The sequence below is a fragment of the Saccostrea echinata genome, unplaced genomic scaffold, assembly GCF_033153115.1.
Source record: "Saccostrea echinata isolate AGI-Se365-2 ecotype Australia unplaced genomic scaffold, CSIRO_AGI_Sech_v1 ptg000028l, whole genome shotgun sequence".
Taxonomy (NCBI): domain Eukaryota; kingdom Metazoa; phylum Mollusca; class Bivalvia; order Ostreida; family Ostreidae; genus Saccostrea; species Saccostrea echinata.
Window position 1 is genome coordinate 3,479,042 of NW_026889777.1, and position 21,065 is coordinate 3,500,106.

General features: G+C 32.0%; 1 protein-coding gene across 1 annotated transcript; it reads right to left on the reverse strand.

The window, feature by feature from the left end:
• Positions 1-606: 606 nt before the first annotated feature.
• LOC133193912 (uncharacterized) lies at positions 607-19,180 on the reverse strand. The gene is made up of 17 exons (XM_061329825.1): positions 19,123-19,180; positions 18,536-18,664; positions 17,427-17,705; positions 10,501-10,644; positions 9,969-10,135; positions 7,364-7,466; positions 6,224-6,309; positions 5,740-5,901; positions 5,445-5,538; positions 5,140-5,218; positions 4,395-4,528; positions 3,918-4,144; positions 3,704-3,761; positions 3,325-3,539; positions 3,004-3,091; positions 2,623-2,737; positions 607-1,897 (listed from the first exon to the last, which is right to left on the reverse strand). Exons 1-17 carry the CDS (start codon positions 19,178-19,180, stop codon positions 1,684-1,686), a joined length of 2,352 nt encoding a protein of 783 aa, XP_061185809.1. The 3' UTR covers positions 607-1,683.
• Between the last annotated feature and the right edge of the window lie 1,885 nt (positions 19,181-21,065).

Genomic DNA, 21,065 nt, shown 5'->3' on the forward strand with positions numbered 1-21,065 from the left:
CATGGATTACCTATACGTATCAAGGACAAACGTGTTCAAATGGTAGTAGCTTTGTTAGAATGGAAGGATTGACATTTTTGATGACCAAGTTTATGCCATACCCCAATACATCGCTTATCACATGGGTGTTTGGCCTATGAATTTAGCATTTTTCCATACCTGATCGCATAACTGCGTAGACATCAACTTAAAGATCTCACTTATATCCGATACGCAACAAAAGACATTTTAGAAAAAAAAGTAACATGTCTTGCTATAGTTATTCAATTTTTAAGTACGGGAAAGACATGTTTTATATATATATATATATATATATATATATATATATATATATATATATATATATATATATATATATATATATATATATATATATATATATATATATAAGGCAAACATTCATAATACTTCACTGCTAAAAATGATTTCATCCCATTCCATGAATTATAAGTGACAAGAACAGACAATTTTTATGAATGTCTAATTCTTTGAAACACATATTTCATGAATATGTGAATTAAAAGCAAAACATATGCAGAATGCTTTTTTAATTACGAAAATAACAATGCTTTTCGTAACAACAATTTATTTCAATACTTCTATCAATAGTAAAAAGAACTTGACAAATATAATACCATTTTATCTACAATGTTAAAGATGATCGATCGATACCAAATTTCCAAATATACGAGGGCTGTTCCAAAATTTATAAGACAATCTGAGTATTTCCCTTTCTGATATGAACGTTTATTTTTAGTGAAAGTTGATTTATATATATATTTAACAAACACCAACAATATATAAAAGCAAGAAATATTTCTAATACATCATAATTTTTTTCTTTTAAATGACCTATTAATGTGTCGATTGTAGGGTTAACCAGCGCAGAATTCTGTAACTTCTACGTAATAAGTCCAGGTTGACCAAGAGTATGTATGAAAGATATATAAGATTTTTATCCTTGACTTTGTCCATGTTTGATAGATTTTCTGTAAGAAATTCTTATATTATGATATATTTTCAAATCTGATTATGACGACAGAATGAATTTTGACGTGTAGGTGCAGCAGTGGGCATTAATTAATTTATGCTTAGAGCCGAGTAGAACTGCTCAAACTAAGGAACTTCTAAATCAAACACAATGCAGAGAAAATGTGTCTAGGGTTTTAGTTTATCGTTGATTTAAACCTTTTCTGACAAATCATGCATTTAGCCGCAGTGAAAGCATATGAGCTGGACGACAATCAATTATTATGGAAGAATTTGCATTACTGGTCCTAAAGTTGGTACCGAATGATATATATCCGACAGTAATACATATTTCATGGATATCTGACATATCGGTAACAACATCAAACAGTTTATATAAAGTTGGGGGGAGGGGGGGTAGGAATGTAGAGAATCTCTGACTATTTGGTTTCAAGTTATTACAGAAAAAGAACAGTCGTTTCGATGAGCACAAATCTAAGGCTGAATTAATATTAAAATGAGGTAATGATTATATCTCTGTGGTTCATTGTATATATGCAAGTTTAGACTATCTAATGATGCTATCAACAAGAGATTTAGCATAGTTCCATTATTTGTTTCAAGAATTTATCTCTTTCTTCTCTGCTGTTAAAAAATGTCTCAGTAATTTCCAAACAGCCCTCAAATTACCCTCTCTCTCTCTCTCTCTCTCTCTTACAAATGCCAGTGAAGTTTCTGTCGCCTCATCACAATATACCAAAGAATACGTGTGACCGCCATTATTACAAGCAGCACAGTGACGTATTGCCATACAGGCCACGTGATCTTTTGCACCAATAAGATGGCTTCCGAGTCAAACTCCCCTGCTGTCATATTTGTGACCGGGTTAACCATATTACAAACCGGAAGTGTACTATTCGGTAAACACCTGTTAAAAACAATGGAGGATAAAGTTTCAGTAGTATTTTTAAGCATCACCAGATATCTGTCTAATTATTAGTTTAGGCTAACAGAATTCAGTATTTGCAATACAATACAGGATGATCCTGAGAGGTCTGCAAAGGTCACTGAATGGCAGAGAGCTCTGCCATTCAGTAACTTTCAGTTAACTTAATGAGAGAGTTTCATCCTGTGCAAGGCAGTACAATAAGAATATTATATATTTAACATTCATTTTCATTCCTTATGGTAGAGCGCTCGCTCCGTGATAGGGAGGTCGTGAGTTCGAATCTCGGCCGCGTCTGACCCAAGTCGATAAAAAATGGGTAGCAACTGTTCCTTCGCCATGCGCTCGGCACTTTGAAGTGAAAGTTGCGGGTCCTTCGGATGAGACCTTAAAAACCGAGGCCCCGTGTCACGGCAGGCGTTGGCACGATAAAGATCCCTCACTGCTCAATGGCCCTGAGTGCCGAGTAAAGGTCAAAATTTGAAGCTCTTCACCGGTATATGGTGACGTCTCTATATGAGTGAAAAATTCTCGAATGGGACGTAAAACAACATACAATCAATCAATCAATCATTCCTTATGAGATCAGTAAACGATTTAAAATCAATTAAAAAAGATCCACGTCATTCTGGTTTTCGTTTGAATTTAACGTTTGAAGTACATGGAAGGCATCTAAATCAATCGAAATTTCTGTTTTCTTTACTCACTTTATAGGAGGGGCGTCTTTGAATTCCAGGACAATTAAAGCTTGCAACCCATAGAAGAAAAACGAGGCATATTTTCCCCAACTCAGCCAAGAAGGAGGAGTGTTAAATGCGCCGCCTAGAAATTAATACACTTGTTATAATTCTTTCGTATTGAAATATTTAAAAATGATACTAACATATATATTCAATTTTAGTGTAGGTGAGACTGTTCTTTTTTACATATATATTTACTTTTCAGCTTAACCTCCAATAATTCTGGCTTGACTTAAAGAGCAAAATAATGGAGAGAAAAGCTTGGGGTAAAATAGTACTACACTGATTTGCAAAAGTTTGCAAACATTTACGTTTTAAATTTGACCTTAAAATAAATATATACTGTACCCCATAACATCATTGACAAAAGTCCAAGGGAGACAATTGTTACAGTCCATGGTGGTTGAAGAGCTGATCCAATGAAAACGCCTATACTCTGAAATACAGTGTGACAATACTGTTAAGTCTATTTGGTCACAAAGATGAAGTATACGCAATAACAGATATATAATCCCAAAAACTGCTGTAATTAAGAGTGTGATTCGATTTTGCATCAGTTTAAAATCATCATTGAACATACATTATGGGTAACATTAATGCATTTTTTTACAAGTATAATTTTGTTTTGCCAATTTTGAAAACCCTTTATGAATCTTAAAAGATAATTACCTGCGCTGCCAGGACATCTACAATGAGTACACCAGTGGAGGCGAAAAAGGCAGAGACACCATTGAGATTAGCAACCCAATAGATGACTGCCATGTAAACCACCGGCTGGAGTACTGCTAAGGGTATCTCACTGAGGAACTTGGAAATACAAAAGGCTGAAAGTCGGTAATGTCGGAATTTCCGTTCCCGATTAATGACTTTAATCTCTTTTGGAACTGTAAAATTTCAGAGAGTACAAGGATTATTTTTTCACTGAAATCAAGTTTGATGAAAAATTCATGTTCACTGTTTTGCAACTAGATTAACAAATAACAAAATATCAATGAAAATTACGACTACAAATTAGAATGCTTAGAAAATGGTATAATATAAAACTTACATGTAAGTATAGCATCTAGCAGTGCAAAGAAAGCCCACTGTACAACAGTAAAGAAAAACTGAAATTAAAAAAAAATCATAAAGAAATTTGGTTGATTTAAATACTTCTTCCTTAGTTGAAAATTTTACAGAGATTTTTGCATATCGTATTTCCGAGAACAAGGTATTTTGAAACAACACAAATCTGACTGACATGATTATAGGAAGTGACGTACTAGTCCCATTCGATCCATCACTTCGTTTTCCACCCTTTCTGGTCTCCACCAAATAAGCACACAAATCACCAAGATATAAAAGTTCTGAATTAGACTGATTGGGTTCAATATCCGCCGTCGAGCATTGTGAAAATTACGGCCCAGCAGAACTTTGAATTGACGACAAAATGAAGTAGTGAAAACCGAAGGGTTTGGAACCGAATCCTCAACCAATACCTCAACTTCCTCTAAGAATTACAAAAATTAGATTCATTAATTTTAATCAATATACGAGAAAATTAATAACAAATAAATGCCATCAAAATTCCAAGGGCAATACCATGTACGAATCGTAATAAAATGAACAATAAATACCATACAGGCAAGATAAGCATTGAATACATTTTTTTCTTTCCAAAATATAAAAAAATAATCTTCCTTTACAGAAGTAACAGCTATCTTACAAAATTAAAGGTTAATGCTTTAGAAATATTTTACCGTTATGTAAGTCGACAGATGTATCATAATTCCTTATCTTTTCATTCTGAACTGAAGAGGCCACGTGATGTTTATAATGACACGTGATTGGATATTTGTTGATGAAAGATTTGCATTCCCATCCAGGTTCTTGTCTAAACACAAAAGATTTAATTATTAATACTCTTACTACGAGAAACAACTTCATGGTATACTTGTAACTATATTTCTTTTTTAATTATATTCTTATTTTTTTTTATATAAAAAAATGAAAATTGGAGTCTGGTTTGCTTAAGGTGTGTTTTCTTCATGGTATACTTGTATTTATATTTTTTTACAATGATATTCTTATTTTTGGATAAAAAATGAAAATTGCAGTCTGGTTTGCTTAAGGTGTGTTTTTCTTCAGATGATACCAATGTTTGAGACCAAATAAAAAGAAACAGGAGAAATAGTAAAATTCGTAATTCATCGGGCCTGTGAATTCTAATGCTACATGTAAGTAATTAGTATTCAACATTTCGCAAATGAGAGTCAATTGAAAATTAAACAACAGCTTGGATTCCAATTGACTCATATCAAGGTACAAATGAAAACAGCAGAATTAAGGCCAAAAAAATTAATCTTTAGTTTTCTCAGGACAAAAATTTTAAAATCAAATGCGGCAGGCAGGCTTCTTTTTTTTAAGAAGCAAAAGTTATGCTTCATTTTCTTGTCAACAAATGGGATACCATGTGCCAGTGTACAGTATTTAAACAAAACATACCTCTTTTTATACATTTCCTGCACAATTTTCTCTTGAATCGGTGACCGGTCATTTAAAGTGTCTTCATTCAACAACTCCACTAAATAAAATAGTTTTCTTTTAAAAATTTACAGTGTAAACGGCTATGTAAGTACATGTACATGTAGATCACAATCAAAGGATCAGATCTTCGCCAACTTAAAGTTGTGAATATTATAAAAAAGGAAAACTATGGGTATTTCTTTTTTTCAAGTAAAAGTTCTGTCCTTTCTGTATGCAAAGTTCAAAGAGACATGTATTATAAATACATGTCGATTTCAACTTACACATATGATCGGCAGGGTTATATCCTTGTGGTGTACTAAGCTCAAGTTCTTTGAGGAAATTCGGAAGTTCCGTAGCTTTGCCATAGTATGCTATCTGTTAATCATGAAATACAAAAATGATTATTACTTTTATGTTATTTGTTGTGAAAAAATATCAATTTTTCCAACAATCATGGATAACATAAAATCATGCTACGATATAAGTAACAAGACTACTTTAAATCCTCATAAATGTCGAACATCTTTAATAAATTAACTAAATTCATATTTATCTAGAAATAAAATTATTTCTTACATGGCCATTGTACAAGAAAAGTTGATTGTGACAGACGCTATAAAAAGCACTTGGGGCAGCGGCCAATGACATCACGACAATTTTGTTGAATTTTTCAGCATAGTGACGTAATAACTTTAGTAAATCTATGGCGTCTTTGAATTCCATGGTTCTAACAGGGTCCTGTAAAAACCGAGTAAAATTTATCACACTGAAAGACTTGATATAAAAGATCACACATTGCAAAAATATCAAATAATACGCTTTTGTTTTTTAAATATTAGCTATAATGCATCTCTATATTCTCTCAATGAGCTTTGCTTAATTCTAGACTGAACGCTTGCATTTTAATTATCTTGAAAAGATGAAATACTAAGGAATTGTAATACTTGTAATAGTTTGAATCCTGGGGCCAGATATGTTCTATATGGGACACTACATGATTTATTAAATTCCATACCGTTTTTCATTATTTGCTGTTAAAAAGTACAATGGAAGAACTTACATCTACGATAAGCACCGAAGGGTGCAGAAGTAGTTCACAGGCAAGGCTTGTTCTTTTTCGTGCAGGAATGGGAAGAAATTGCATCACTTTAAAAAAATGATTCAATAAAACTTAATTGCATAACTATTAAAGTATATATGGGCATGCAGGTTCAGGGTAACTCCAAGCCTCAAGACCATAAACTGAGTTCATCTATGTGCTTAATTATCATCAATACTCTTATTTAAACATTATAAATGGATAACTGCTACTGTAAAACAAATATTACAAGATCAATTTATTCAAAAGTGGTCTAGTGACGTAAATAATTCCTCAAAAGGACAGATTTACAGAATCTTTAAACAAAACTTTGGATCTGAACATTATATTGATAAAGTTATCTCTTAAATTAAGAAAAATATTTATAAAATTTCGAACTGCAGATCATCATCCAGTAGAGACTGGAAGATGGTATGGCACACCACTGTGTGATAGAATCTGTACACTTTGTATTAATACTCAAATTGCTGATGAATTTCATTATATCTTAGAATGTAAAGCTAATGTAAGAAAAAATTACCTGGGCAATTATTATTCCCACAGACCTAATGTTATTAAATTCATGGAACTAATGTCAACCAAAAACGAAAAAATGGTGAAAAAACTATGTATGTTCATATTAAAAATTTATGATGCTGTCTGTCCTCCTTGATATATTTTCCCCTCTCTTATTTATTTATTTTCTTTTTCAATCATCTGTCATGTTTTTTTGTTTTGTATATGTACCTCTGACCTGATTGTATATAATGTATATATGTTATTCATGAACCCCATGTACCAATATTTTGGTTTGGGTGAATAAATTGAACTTGAACATACCAAAAAAAAAATTGATTCATTATCAAATTACTTCAAAAGTAGAATTGATATGAGATTTTGACTTTATTAAGAATAAGTCTGTTTTCAGTTTATTGTCTTGGGCCAAAATATTCGGTCTGAAATTTAAAAAAAAAAGTTTCTTTGTTCCCATTTCAAAAGGTTAAGAATACCCTTTATCTGGTGAGTGCTACATTAGTTACAGGACATTAAGGTTCCACATTAATTAAATATCTATATAAATTTATTTCTTTTGAAAAAGAAAATGATTTTTTTTTTACTTACTCAAGTCCTTAAACATGTCAAGTTGACACAGGTCAACCACGTGACGTAGTCGGAGATCAAGATCTTTTGTGGACAGATTATGAAGTCTAAGGACTGCTGCATACTAAAATTATATTCATGTAAGTATAATTACCAATGGTATTACATTACTTAATGTGCCAGTTAGCCTTCACACCCGCATCACCTCTCGTGTAACCTTTGACCTCTTTCTTTGTGTTGTTACTGGTTGTCATTACGTAAAAAGGAGGGCATAGTTTTCAATTAGGATGAAATATAAAAGCAAGTCAGAGTTAAAGTGTTTCATCCTTGTACATGTATTTTAGATATATGGGTACCTATAAAATTAAAGTATGTATCAAGTTGGTATTGAGATAAATTCAAAGTAACTGTAAAATAAGAGATACAAATTTAAGGGGGGGGGGGACATTTTTATGGTGTGCATGAATGTAAGAACCCCATGGAAGCACGTGATATTTCATACACGTGGTGCATACAGATGTAACCTTCGTATTATACAATCCTGGAAGTCAACAAATTCAACCAGCCAACAGATTCTAGAGTTTGTAGTAACGAATTAAACTCGTTAAATCAAATTCAACAATCAGGACCTACAGAAAATAATATATTACTTCGGTATAAGGATTTATTGAATTCGTTTTACGAATTGAATTCGTTATAACAAATTAAAGAATTCGTTATAATGAATTTCATTCGTTATAAAAAGTTTTAGAATTTGTTATAACGAATTTAGATGTGTTATAACAAGTTTTAGAATATGTCACAACGAATTAAATTCGTTATATCGAATTTTTGAATTTGTTATAACGAATTCAACAAATTTGCTATAACTTACAGATTAAATTCATTTAAATGAGTTAAAGAAATTGTTATAACGAATTAAATTCGTTATATCGAATTCAAAAATATTTTTGATAGGTCCTAGTGGGCTTCCGTAGATTTATTCTTCTACGTTACTGTGCTGAAATTTCTAATAATGGTAACCAGTCCAAGAAGGCATACGTAACGCGTGTATAGCTAAAACCTGGGAAAGAGAAATTCCATTTATATAAGTTTAAATTTTATCACCAAAACAGTATTGCTGATTATTTTAAAATGTTACTTTGTTGGAGAATTACAAAAATTCTGCAGAGGCAAGCAAAAGCAAAAAAACAGGGAACCCCCCCCCCCCCCGATTTTCAGTTATCATCTAAAAGTAACGAAAAAATTATCTTTCCCTAGGAAGTACAAACTCTACTAATATTGCCCATGTATATCAAGAAAATTGACTTACAAAAATGTCTTCTCATAACTAATACCTAATAGCTCCCTCTCCGGATTAATTTTCTTATGCTGGGGGGGGGGGTATTTTCTTCTTTATTAAAAATTTCCGAGTCTGACGTCTGTAAGAGTTGATGTGGACCCCTCCCCCTGGAAAAAAATTCCTGGATCCGAGTCTGAAAAAACTTTCTATATTTCTTTTTTTTTTAATTTTGGCATTTCTATTATAATATAAACAAGAGCTTCTAATTAGCAGCCATATTTTAGTCTACCATCTTAGGATGGGATGATTCGATCAGCCTTTTAAGCACCTGTTAAAAACTTGAGCTTGTTATCTTTTAATTGCGTTAAAATTTAATAAGAACATTTTTACACTGTTTGAAAAAGGAATATTTTGGAAATTTGTTTTAACTTCTTCATCAGGCTATGTAATTTGGAATCTGGTAACAAAATTTGTTAACGTGTAAAATTCCATGAATTGGTATTGAAAAGTTCGTACATACATGTGACAATAAAATGTGGAAATGAAAAACAAATAACACGTTTGGTGGTATAATGTATAATTTAACATGTAACCTCATTTCGACCTAGTTCTAATGGTAATTGTCCAGACTTTACGGTGTGAATGTCGGACTAATATTTAGTTTAGATGTCTCTGTTGGTGTTGACTTTTAACTTTTATGGAAGTGAACCGCGCCTTGTAAATCATTCGCACCCAAGTACCATTTGTAAAGGGTCTGACAGACTCGAGTGGCCCACCGTTGCGAGATAAAGTGAACAGGTATGTTACGTTCTAGCTTCTAGTCGCGTTCAGTTGACGTGATACAGTGCATACTTTATATGGGAAAAGGTCTTCAAGGACCAATAATCCTGCCAGCAGACGCCTTGTGTAGTAGATTATCTGCTTACAAATGCTTGAAATATCTGGAGTTTGTTTATTGTAAATATTATCGAATAAAAATCTTCAACAAGTAATTCTACTAAAATGCAATTTCCCTTCCGATTCAACTTTTTTTCATAATTCAAAATATAATCTCATTACACAATTAGCTAGCTGTAAAAAAAAAAACAAGTTTTGCTTATTTGAATTTAAATAAAACACTTCACTCTAATTAAATTTCAAAAAGTACATTAATGTAATTTTTATCTAATCCACAAAGATTCCTCACAGGACCACTAACCCTTTTCGTTGAATCTTAAAACTGAAAATCGTATATAGTCTGGAATAAAGCATTTAACCATCCAAATCACCATAAAATTATACAAAACTTTTATGCCTGTCCTGAAAAATAGTAAGAGTTTATATGTATATAGCATATCTCTGTACCTTGAGGGTCTCTGATACAGTCAGTGTTGGCAAGTGCAGATCTGATGACTGCACCAACGCCACTTCCGCCCGTGTGTGTTCAATTGGTGTTCCACTCAATAAAACATCTCCAACATACGGCTTCAACTGTCCCGCCAAAGTCTCAACTAGTGTTGTTTTTCCGGAACCTTTTTATAAAAATCATGGTTAGGAGCTAGGTGATCAAAAGCGGCAAAAATATAAAGTGAAAAGTTAAAGATTTCTTTAAAATTCATGTATTTTAGAAGAGAGGAAAGGGGGGGGGGGAGAGAGCTATTCTTCTGAAATCCACTTATATTTTGTATTTTTTTTAGTTTGTTTTGTAAGATTATGTGTATAATAACTTTGTAGACCAATACCATACTATTTTGACTCGTGATATTTTTTTAATTTATTTGGAAAGAGTAAGAACTGATTCTCCGTCTTCAATTTTTTTCCCCCAAAATTTCAAATTCCGAGCTTACAAATGACTAATAAGTACACACTTTTCAAGACAATAGTTTATTCATCTTACCTTTTGGTCCATAAATTCCTAAAATTTCTTTCGACTTCGCCACTCCACTAATATTCTTGAGTACATGTTTTTGTTTCAAGGTTATATTTAAATTTCGAAAAACGAGCTCTTTTTCTGCCTCGCCATAATTATCCATGTCCAGTACTAATCATCCAAAAATAAGTCACATCTATTTTTTTTTTTCACTCTATGCTGAAATTTAATTTGCATGGGTACATGTATGGAAAACGTTCGAATTTTCGGTTAACAGAACATAACGTACGTGCGCATGAAAATAAAAGTGATAGTAAAATTTTACAATGCCCTATAAATCTTTTCTTGACAATTACTTAGTTTCTCTAGTATTCTATTGGTTGGAAGTTAAATCAGCTCTGTTTGCTCATAAATGCAGACTTTGTTTGCCATTAAGTTTGTTAATTCCCATTCAGAACAAAATTTACACAGTACTTTTACGCGAATCGTCTTCGTCTTGCGTTTCTATTATGTTTGTTTTAAGATTAAAATTTTTGGACAGTGATTGATCTTCATTCGGATTTTAAATCTTTATCTTGTGCATAAATTTAAAAACTCTTTAAAAAATAGATAAAGAAAAGAAGTGAGAGCCTTATGGACTTTTTGAAAGCTATATCTTATCGAAGGATAAGTTTGGTCTTTAAAAGAACTTAGATCTTACTTTTTAATTACATACGGTAAATAAAGATGAAAGATTGTGCTGTATTACATAATGGTAGTATAGATTTTCCATTAAATGTTTTGATATAAATTTAAACTTATCTAGAACTTTTTAAGTTGTAAATGAGATTAAATTAAGATTTAAAAACTTTAAATGTAATATTTGTCATGCAGTTGTAAATTCGTATATTTTTCCCTAACCGACTTCGGTTCCAGATTCAGTGCAAACATATGTTTTCCGTCAAAAAGATATATTTTACTTAAAAGAATATACCATTGATATAATGTAGCAAGAGGATTTTGATTTAGATAAAGTCGATCGTAAATCTATTCCCCCCCCCCCCCCCCCCCCCGTAAAAAAGAATGAGAAAATAAAATCGACAACTGGATAACAAAAAAACATTGTAAGTAAAGTAACTTTTCGATTCTTTTTAAATTTATGATTATTTGCAAATTTTATCTTTTCTATATTTACTGTATAATTTTGCTATTTTTACACGAGTAAGATTCTTTTGAAGGGATCGATGTATTGTAACGTTTTATGCTGATTTTGTTTAAAACACAAAATTGCAACAATCAAAAACATTTTTTTTTTTTAAAAAAAATGCGACTGAAATCTGTAGCGTCTTTAAAAAAAATTAAACCATTATCCTCCAGTTCTATGAGATATTCTCGAAATACAAGTATAAAATAAGCTAAAATACATGTAGTTGATCAATAAAAATCTATCAAGATAATCTGGTTTTCCAATGTGTCAATTTTTTTTAGCACTTTGTATGACGTTAGTTGAATAAAATGAATAATTCTCATGTTGTTTATTTTTATTTGATATTATCTTTAAAGATCTTTTATATTTAATGTGATTCGACTTTCGGTCATGGTCGTGCGAATTTTTTTCTTAAGCAGTTTAGGGCTGCCAAAGAGCTAAGTGTAATGATATAATTTAAAGTAATACGTAGCAAGTTTTTCCAAGTAGCTAAGTCAAATGTAATCCGATATTCCACTGATTCTAATTCCGCTTTTATATTTTGATTTGTGTGAGGGAGAGTCAGAGCAGAGACCATATTGAAAAGCCGAAAATTAAATTCTACGACACCAGCACGTATCACGAATCCGCCTGTATTTTGTAGATTTATTTCGCCTCAAAGACGCAAAAATTTAGTAAAGGAATGATTCTTCTATGATTTAGTCATCGTTAGTATGATGCTTTCGCAGTTTAAACAGCCGTATCACCCACAAATGAAACACAACTTTGAATTAAGTCAAATGACGATTTCTTCATGATGTTGAAGTGGGGCCATAACAAATATTAAAACTTCAGCTTGAAAAAATATAAGGAAAAAAATTAATAATGCTATTATAAGGAACAGCATGAACCAAATTTTTCAAGAGATAGCAAAAATTCCTACTCACAGAGCAAAAGTCGTCAAGTTGACAGAAACATTCCCATTTCAGTAGATTCAAATATAGTTCAAAGTAAGGTTTCTAGAGTCGGCATAATTGATGAAGCCAAGATGATCATTTAAATTCGAGCACGTTGGGACAAATTTTTGGCAGTAATATTTATCCCAAATGCCTGGTTTATTTTGAAATTCAGACCTGATGCAAAACAATTCCTTGTAGTTTTTTGGTCTCCCCCTTTCTTAACTACTAGTATGCCCCATCTATTACTAAACATGTATGTTCTTGAAGAGATGTTCTTGACTCAATATATCGCATATTTAATGTAGTAGTTATGAACAAATGAGGGTTGAAATTATTTTTATCGACTGTTTTTTTTTTTTAATTGACTTAACAAGATTTATGTTAAATGCTGACTGACGTTTTCATACTAATTGTTAGACCATTATTTACACACTGAGATTTCAACGGATTTTCCATTTACCCGATCATGATAAGGAGCACACAGCGGGTGTGAGCGTCGACAGGGGTTGCTTACTCCTCCATGGCCCCCGATCCCGCCTCTGATGTTTTTTTGAAGTCCGTGCTTGCTCTGCTCCAAAATTTGTATTGTTTAAATGATTCATATCAAGCCTCGGCCGAGGCTATGACACACCTTGGAACATCTGCATCAACAAGTCTGAAGTCACAGCGATAAAGGGATTGCTATTGATATGTTGTACAGAAATCATTTCATTATTCTATTGCACAGAGGTCATGACTTTTTGTAACTTTGTGATATTGTAACAGAATGTATTGACAGAATTCATATATTTTTCAATTTAATATACACTGTATTAATAAATACTAATAAGTAATAAAAGCAAACAGACCACTCTCGACCGACAAAAATATTACACCTTGGTGACACTTACGCTTTTAATAATGAATCTATTCAGAATATATCTAAGTAAGTGTTAACCATGGGTGCATTTCGAATACATTTTAAATGCTAAAAAAATGCACAATATTCACTATTAAGGGGTCTTACATAATGAAATTCAATCAACAATACACGCAAAACAATAAAAATAGCTGGCCTTAAGTATTATGCAGGCGCGGATCCAGGAATTTTTTTCCCGGGGGGGGGGGGGTTCACCCTAGTCCAAAAAAGAATTTCAACCGAAAAATTTCTTGACAAGCAAAAAAAAAAAAAAAAACCAACAACACCTAAATTCCATTCCCAAGAAAATTTGTTAAAAAAAAATAAATAAATAAATAAAAACGTTAATTCTATTTCCCAAACGTGAAAAACCCCTATTTTGTGGTGGTGATGGTGGGGTCCAAGTTTTCTAGGGGGATCCAAAGTCATATCTTATTTGCTTCAGTATATACTTTTAATAACTCTGCAAATTCCGGAAGGGGGGTTCCGGACCCCCCTCTAGATCCGCGGATGAATACGTATTGAAGCAATATATTCTAAAATAACTTTCATGGTTGCCATCTTGCCTTTGTTGCTAGGTTTTTGTTAATGCAGCTATCTTAAGAAGAAGGAAAAACATGGAAATTCAAGTCTGGAATTGTAACACAAATGGCATAAGAAAATTTGGATTTTATTGTTGCATTGAAGTGTAACAATGAAAACTACTTACAATTGGTTTAAAGTGATGATTTTTTTCAACCTATATTCGCTTTTATTTTTATTGTATGTCTTAATAAAAATGAATGATTAAATTATTACTTTTGTATATTTTGTTTTCATAGTAACGGATGTAATAGTTGATTTGTCAAATATACATGTATTTACCATGCATTTAAGAGACCAAACCTTACAGAAAGAGTTTACACATCGATAAATCTCATCAAACGGAACCCCCCCCCTCCCCCCTTGAGTTTGTTGCTGTTGTTAAAAAGTTCTGCTTTTTCTATTCTCGTAGATTCAGAATGTACCTTGGGTAATAGGAAAATAAAATTTTAAGGAGTTTATCTTCAAAACCTAAATTGATACCAATAAATTAAAAAAAAATGTTCAAAAATCTGTCAGGAGCAGGGGAAAAAATCCATTGTCCGCACTAGGATATATTTTCAAGAATGCAGTTGTTTCTGTGCTTCATAACCCACGAATTCAACCCGATCGATAGTCAGCTTTGACATTAGATCTAAAAAAAAATCGTGTCTGTTTCTTGTATTTTATTCAATTGTAGTTTTACCTGAAATTTCAATAATATGTAAATTCTTTTCTTAACAAGAAGCCCAAGGGCCTTAACGTTCACCTAAGCATAATTACAACCCTTTAAAGGATCAATGAAATTACAATTTTTAAACAGCGATTCTCTGTAACCACTAAAACTTCTTTGCCACGCATGGTCACCGATTTTGATGAAACTTTGCCCTTTATTACAACTTGACACCAGAAACATATATCAAATAAAATTTCGTTGCTATGTGTCTTGGTTGCCATGGTAACAGCCAGTAAAGTTGAAAGAATTGAGATTTTCAGCTACTTCAAATCTTTATTAAGCCTTAATAAAGACTAAGGAAAACAAACAAACCATTCTCCCAAAAACATGACACCTTGTTGCCACTTATGCTATAAAGAAACTATTTAGAATTTATCTCTAAGTAAGTGGTAACCAAGGATGCATTTGGAAAACATTTTAGATGCTGAAAAATGCTAAAAAACGATCAATATTTACAAATGATAGATATTACATGATCAAACTCAATCAACAACTTACGAAAAACAATGAAAAATATTTGACCTTATGTTATGAGGTATTGGCAATATTATTCTAAAAATAACTTTCATGGTTGCCATGGTAGCACAGTGTAACCATGCAAAATTTGTTGCTATGATTGGGTTAATGCTACTATCTTGAGGAAAAAACAATGAAATTCATGCCTGGAACATATACATTCTTAGGACCTTGCAACACCGACAACATAAGAAAAATTGAGATTAATTGTTACTTTGCAGTGTAACCATGGAAACAACAAAACAGTTGTTTAAAGTGAAATTTTTTTACTGCTTTAGGAATTTACTAACCTTTTAATCAAGAACATTTTTATTTGACTCACCTTGAATAGTACTTATCTGGTAGAACTTAAAGTTGAATATCATATATTGATATAGTTTGTTGAAAAATACAACACTGTTGCTATGGTTACCAAGAAGAGAAAATGTTCGATTTTGTTAATTTTATGTCAATATTAGACCCTTTGTGCCAGCTTTTTGTATCCAGTTGGAGATTGGGTGGTGGTCAAAATTGAAAGTCAGGTTAGTTGTTCACATATATCAATCATTAAAGTTTTGGGAATCTACATACAAGGGTACGTATCCAAGGAAACAAAGTATTTTTCAGATTTTGTGCATGTTTTTTTTTCGCCTTATTTCCATAGCAACGCACTATTTAAAGAATTGAAATCGAATTTTTTGAAATGTGAAAATAAGGGTCGCACCAACGCCTTTAAAAATTAATCATCAGTTATATAGAAATATGTTTTTTTAAAAAATATATGATAAGATTAGAATTCTAAGAGAGTGAATTTAAAACCACTTCGTGGTATTAAAACCATGGCAACCATTGCCAACCTATCAGAAATATCATATTTCGTCCTTGGTATATGTTACAAGGATCTCTTGTCTATTATTTGCTTGCATTTTAACCTATAATTGTTTTTATTCTTAAGTGTATGACTTTATAAAATTAAATGAACAAAATTATTACTTTTGAATATTTTGTTTCCATAGTAAGGTATGTAATAGTTAATTTACCAAACATGTTTATCATGCATTTAAGACACCGGGCCTTCAACTTTCAGAAACAGTCATTGTCACATGTTTGCTTTGCTGCAAACGTTAACTGTGGAAATCTGAACATGTTGAAAAATGCCATTTTTCAAACTTTAGGACATGTTGCTATGGTAACCATGACACTTAGCAACTAATTTATGCCTGATTTGAGTTTACAGTATCAAAGACTTTTATCATAGAGAGTTTGGAGAAATTCTGAGACTATGCGTGCCGCAGCTCCTATATAAAAGTTCAAGTCATTACAGAGAATGGCTCTTAACAACTATATACTGTAGATTAAAACAAAAAAAAAATATAGATGAAGATATGTTGCTCAAAAACAGCAAAAATAGAATAATCATGTTTATTTTGATGGTTTTGGCCCATCTCTCAGGCCCCAAGGGACAGGGACCACGAAACGCACAATTTTAGTTCCCCTTTACTCATTGATGCTATATGCCAAAATTGGTTGAAATTGGTTGAGTGGTTCCCGAGAAAAAGCTGAGAATGTTCAAATTTTAACGGACACCTGAAGACACACGACGACGGATGAAAATAGTAATAGGTCACCTGAGTGGATAAGGTGACATTAGAATAAGAAAATATACCCAAGAGAAATAATATCTGAATTTAAGACATGTACATACATGTATATAACTTAATGTCTAAAAATATATAGATGGTTCATATACCTTTCTCTTTATGCAAAGATTAATATACTAATACTCTTTTTTACGTTATCTTGTAATGCTTGTTATTAGTATTATTTGGCAAACATTATTATCATTCTATGTATACCATTAGAATCTGGTAGATTCTAACTTCTAAGAAATGTCTTTAAAATATTTTGTATATCCTGATATAACATGTATAACTTCACATTTTCAGAAAATAACACATTAAAAATATTACCAAAAGTTTTTTTTTTCTTTGTTTGCTAGAACCACATTTCTCTCTATATATTTCGGATTGTAGCAAAAAGAAATGTCTTTCTACATAACGTTGTAGCTGTACGCATTTTGCTTCTTTTTACCACTGAAACAAACAACTGCAATAACAATCAACAAGACAAGGACAGTACCGCCTGCCACCGAACTCACGATGACATAAATATCTTGCTCACTCAAACCATCTTCTGCTTTTGAGGGTGTTCCCAAAGAACTCTCTGTGTTAATATTCTTCTTCTTTGGAAATGGCTTCCTTGGATTTGATACTGTGATAACTTCACTGTCTTCCTCTGAAGTTGAGATTTTCTCACTGTTTGAAGATCGATCGTTGTCGGGTAATTTGGACGTTGTGAAGATTTTTGTGGTTTTCTTTGGTATCACGGATTGGATTGGGATAAAAGGGTATGGCACGTCTGACAGAAATCAAATTACATGAATTTTAAGTGACAAGAAATTACAATTAAGATATAGAATTAAGTATTCATTATAATAATAAAGGTTAATTCAGTCAGCAAAAAACGTAATAAGGCTTCTTTATATTTTGAGATGAGTAACATCAATGAAAAGAAGCAAAACAGATACTATTCAATGAAATTTTAAAAAAAAAATGGAAAAGCAATTCTCTTTGGTGCACTATTTTACATTTTACCGATGATACAAAGGTAGGGTGGCGCTATATAGGTTTAACAACCCTTTTGAATTAATTTAGGTTTATAGCCAACTTCATGTCCTTGGATAAATTTTAGTTGTTGAGAAAAACAAAGCTTGATGAGTGTAGCTTTTTCAATTTTCTGAAGGAACGAGAAATTTAGAAAAAGTGAAAATTTTGCAAAGTTCTGTTCTTGTTTCCTTTTTCAACTATTCTGAATCATTGTAATGGAAACTTTCGTACAGGAAAGATTAAAATTACGTTTTCTTTTAACCTTTCTCAGCTTTAAAACAGTTATGAAATGCACTTGATTGGTTGTCAATTACAATGTACAATTAAATAAGTTTTTTTACGAAAGCATGATCAAAAAGAGAAACTGTTGTCCAAGGACAAAGGTGGGTTGACAAATGATTTGGAGGTTTTCTGTTAAAAGTTAGAGGAAAAGAAAAGTCATAATGTTAATGTAAGACCAATGAAACACATTGCACAAATATAGAAAAATGCATAAATTCGAATTGTTACATTTTAATGAAATAACGTTTTTGTCCCTGATACATTGTCTTCAGAATAATCTAATTTAAAAATAATTTACACCTTCGATCTTGTCAAAAGAAGGCTCAATTGGTTTGAATTTAGGTGTAAAAATCGGATCGGGGAAGTCCTCATAGTAAGTTTTTCCATCTCCACTCCCACTTCCACTTCCGCTACCACTTCCGCTTTCGCCTTACAGAAAGTGTAAAATAATAAATTTTATTTTTAAAAAATACTGTAAAATGTCTATAGAAGCACATTGTTTGGCAGATTAACATGCAAATAATAAATATGTTTACTTAAACGAATAAACATTTTCGTATCGTAAATGCCTAAACATTTAATTACATTTTCTTCCTTCGATTATTCCGAAAATACTTAAATGAGTCCTTATTCAAAGATTGTAAGAAAAATCTGAATTTTTATGTAAACAGATAGTGACAATCATTATTTTTGATAGTAACCATCTTATTCCTCGATTATGATTTTTTTTTCAAAGAGGTTGCATAATGAGATGGGTCAAAGCAAATAAGACTGCTAGGAAATTTTTATTATTTTAACAAATTGACCTATATGTAGTAAATGTGAATTTTTCAAAAATAAAAGTTGCATTGTATTACACAGCTAAGGTATAAAGAGTAGCTCTTTACCTTCAAGATCTTCATCAATAAATGTAAGTGATCTTTCCCAAGATCCGCGCATGGCCATTCGATTTCCCTGCATTGATCCAACACTTTCTGCTTAAAATTGACGTAAAATATAATCATATATAGAATCATAAGCAAACAATATATTTTTGTGAAACACTGATGCCCCAGTATGGCAGCCCAAGTCCAAGTGTAAAGTTTTTCTCATGTAAATTAAACTCCAATGTCAAGTGTTCAGAAATGTTGGTACCTCCAGAAAGGTCTTGTCGCAAGGAATACAAATGTGAAGTAGGAAAGCTCTGACAACACCCATTCAGAAACTATTGCTAACGTTAAAGTTTTTTTTTTTAAAGTTGCCCATACCCCAAGGTGAATGTCATGAAGTCAAAAATATTGGTATCAAAGGAAAGGTCTTGTCACAAGTATTGTATATAGAGGATCTCCCATAATTTGTAGTTGGATATGATTTTTATCCAACGAGTTGTGTTTTTTTTTATCCCCGAGCCTTGGCGAAGGGATAAAAACACACAATGAGTTGGATAAAAGTCATATCCAACTACAAATCATGGGAGATTCTCTTTATCCCATGTTTAATACTTCACAACGAATGTTTTACACTGTTTTATACAGGACTCCACTTCATTTTACTTCATCACTCTAACGCAAAAACCATTGTGACGTCACAACTGCACTTAACTGTTGAATATGAAAAAAATATCCAATGAGTCATATCCACGGGATAAAGGGGTAAACATGGGATAAAAGTGGAATATAAAAGCCCTAGCACCAACCGTTCAAAAGTTATATGCAAGGATAGAGTTTTTACAAATGTAGGTTAAACCCAAAGGTCAAGACCAGGAGGTCAAAAATGTTGGTACCCTAAGATTTTTTAAGTGTTTTTTTTCACAAAAAATTCAGATGTTATATTTGAAAGCACTAGCACTTAGCACTTACTGGCCAAGGTTAAAGATTTAAGAAGGTCAAAGTAAAAGGTCCAAGTCAAAATGTCAAAAAATTGGCACCTAAAGAAAGATCTTGTTACATGAAATACATATGTGAAATATAAAAGCTCTTGCACCGTGTTATGCAAAGGTATGACAAAGGTTAAAGTTTGGTAAAATTTTGCAAAGGTAGGTCAAACTCCAAGGTCAAAAGGTCAAATATAATATAATAAAATACCCGAAGACAGGGCTTTTCACATGCAATACACATGTGAAATATGAAAGCCCTAGCACCAACCATTTAGTTGAGGCCAAGATGAAAATATTTTGCATAAAAACAGACAAACAAATTAACAAAGAAACAACAAACAGAGAGAAGGAGAGACTACAAAATATGTGCCCGAATTTTCGATTACGGACAAACAATGCATGTTAACGAAAACATAACTTTGACGTTTGGAGAGTATTTGACTCTGTAGAGTTTAGCAAGCGAAATTTCATAACAGAAAAGGCAAAAGTTTTAAGTAAAGATGTAAACAGATCTATGTTGCCTTTGTTGACCTGTAGACTCGTGGCTTCACCAGTGCAAACTGAAAAAAAAAATAGTTCAATGCAAATCCAAAGGTACACAATGTACTTACTTGAACTAACAACAACCCTATATGTCCTTTCTTCCTTAGAATATGGTAAACTAGGGATACTGGATCTGCACATTATAAGAGACTCTGTGTTTTCTGTCAAAATCCACAAAAATTAATGTAATTTAATATTATCAAAATTCAACAAATATTCTAAACGTTTTTTCAACATAAAAAATGATTTAACTATTTTCTATTTACTGCAGACTATGACATGTATTTATTCAATTCTTATAGTCTAATGCTTTTTTTTCCATTTCTTTCTTACTTATGGTTCTTAAGTTATATGTGATAATTATAAACGAGTGGGATATCCTTTACATTTAATTTTCAATTGCAATCAGATTGTTCAAAAGTTACTTAAAAA

What these genes read in the sequence shown, in the direction of transcription:
- LOC133193912 (XM_061329825.1), bottom strand. Translation starts at nt 19,180, where the DNA reads ATGGCCATGCGCGGATCTTGGGAAAGATCACTTACATTTATTGATGAA. An exon ending in TTCTTTTGACAAGATCGAAG is followed by an intron (nt 17,706 to 18,535) that starts GTGTAAATTATT and finishes GATTTCTGTCAG; the next exon opens with ACGTGCCATACCCTTTTATC. An exon ending in GCTAGATGCTATACTTACAT is followed by an intron (nt 3,540 to 3,703) that starts GTAAGTTTTATA and finishes GAAATTTTACAG; the next exon opens with TTCCAAAAGAGATTAAAGTC.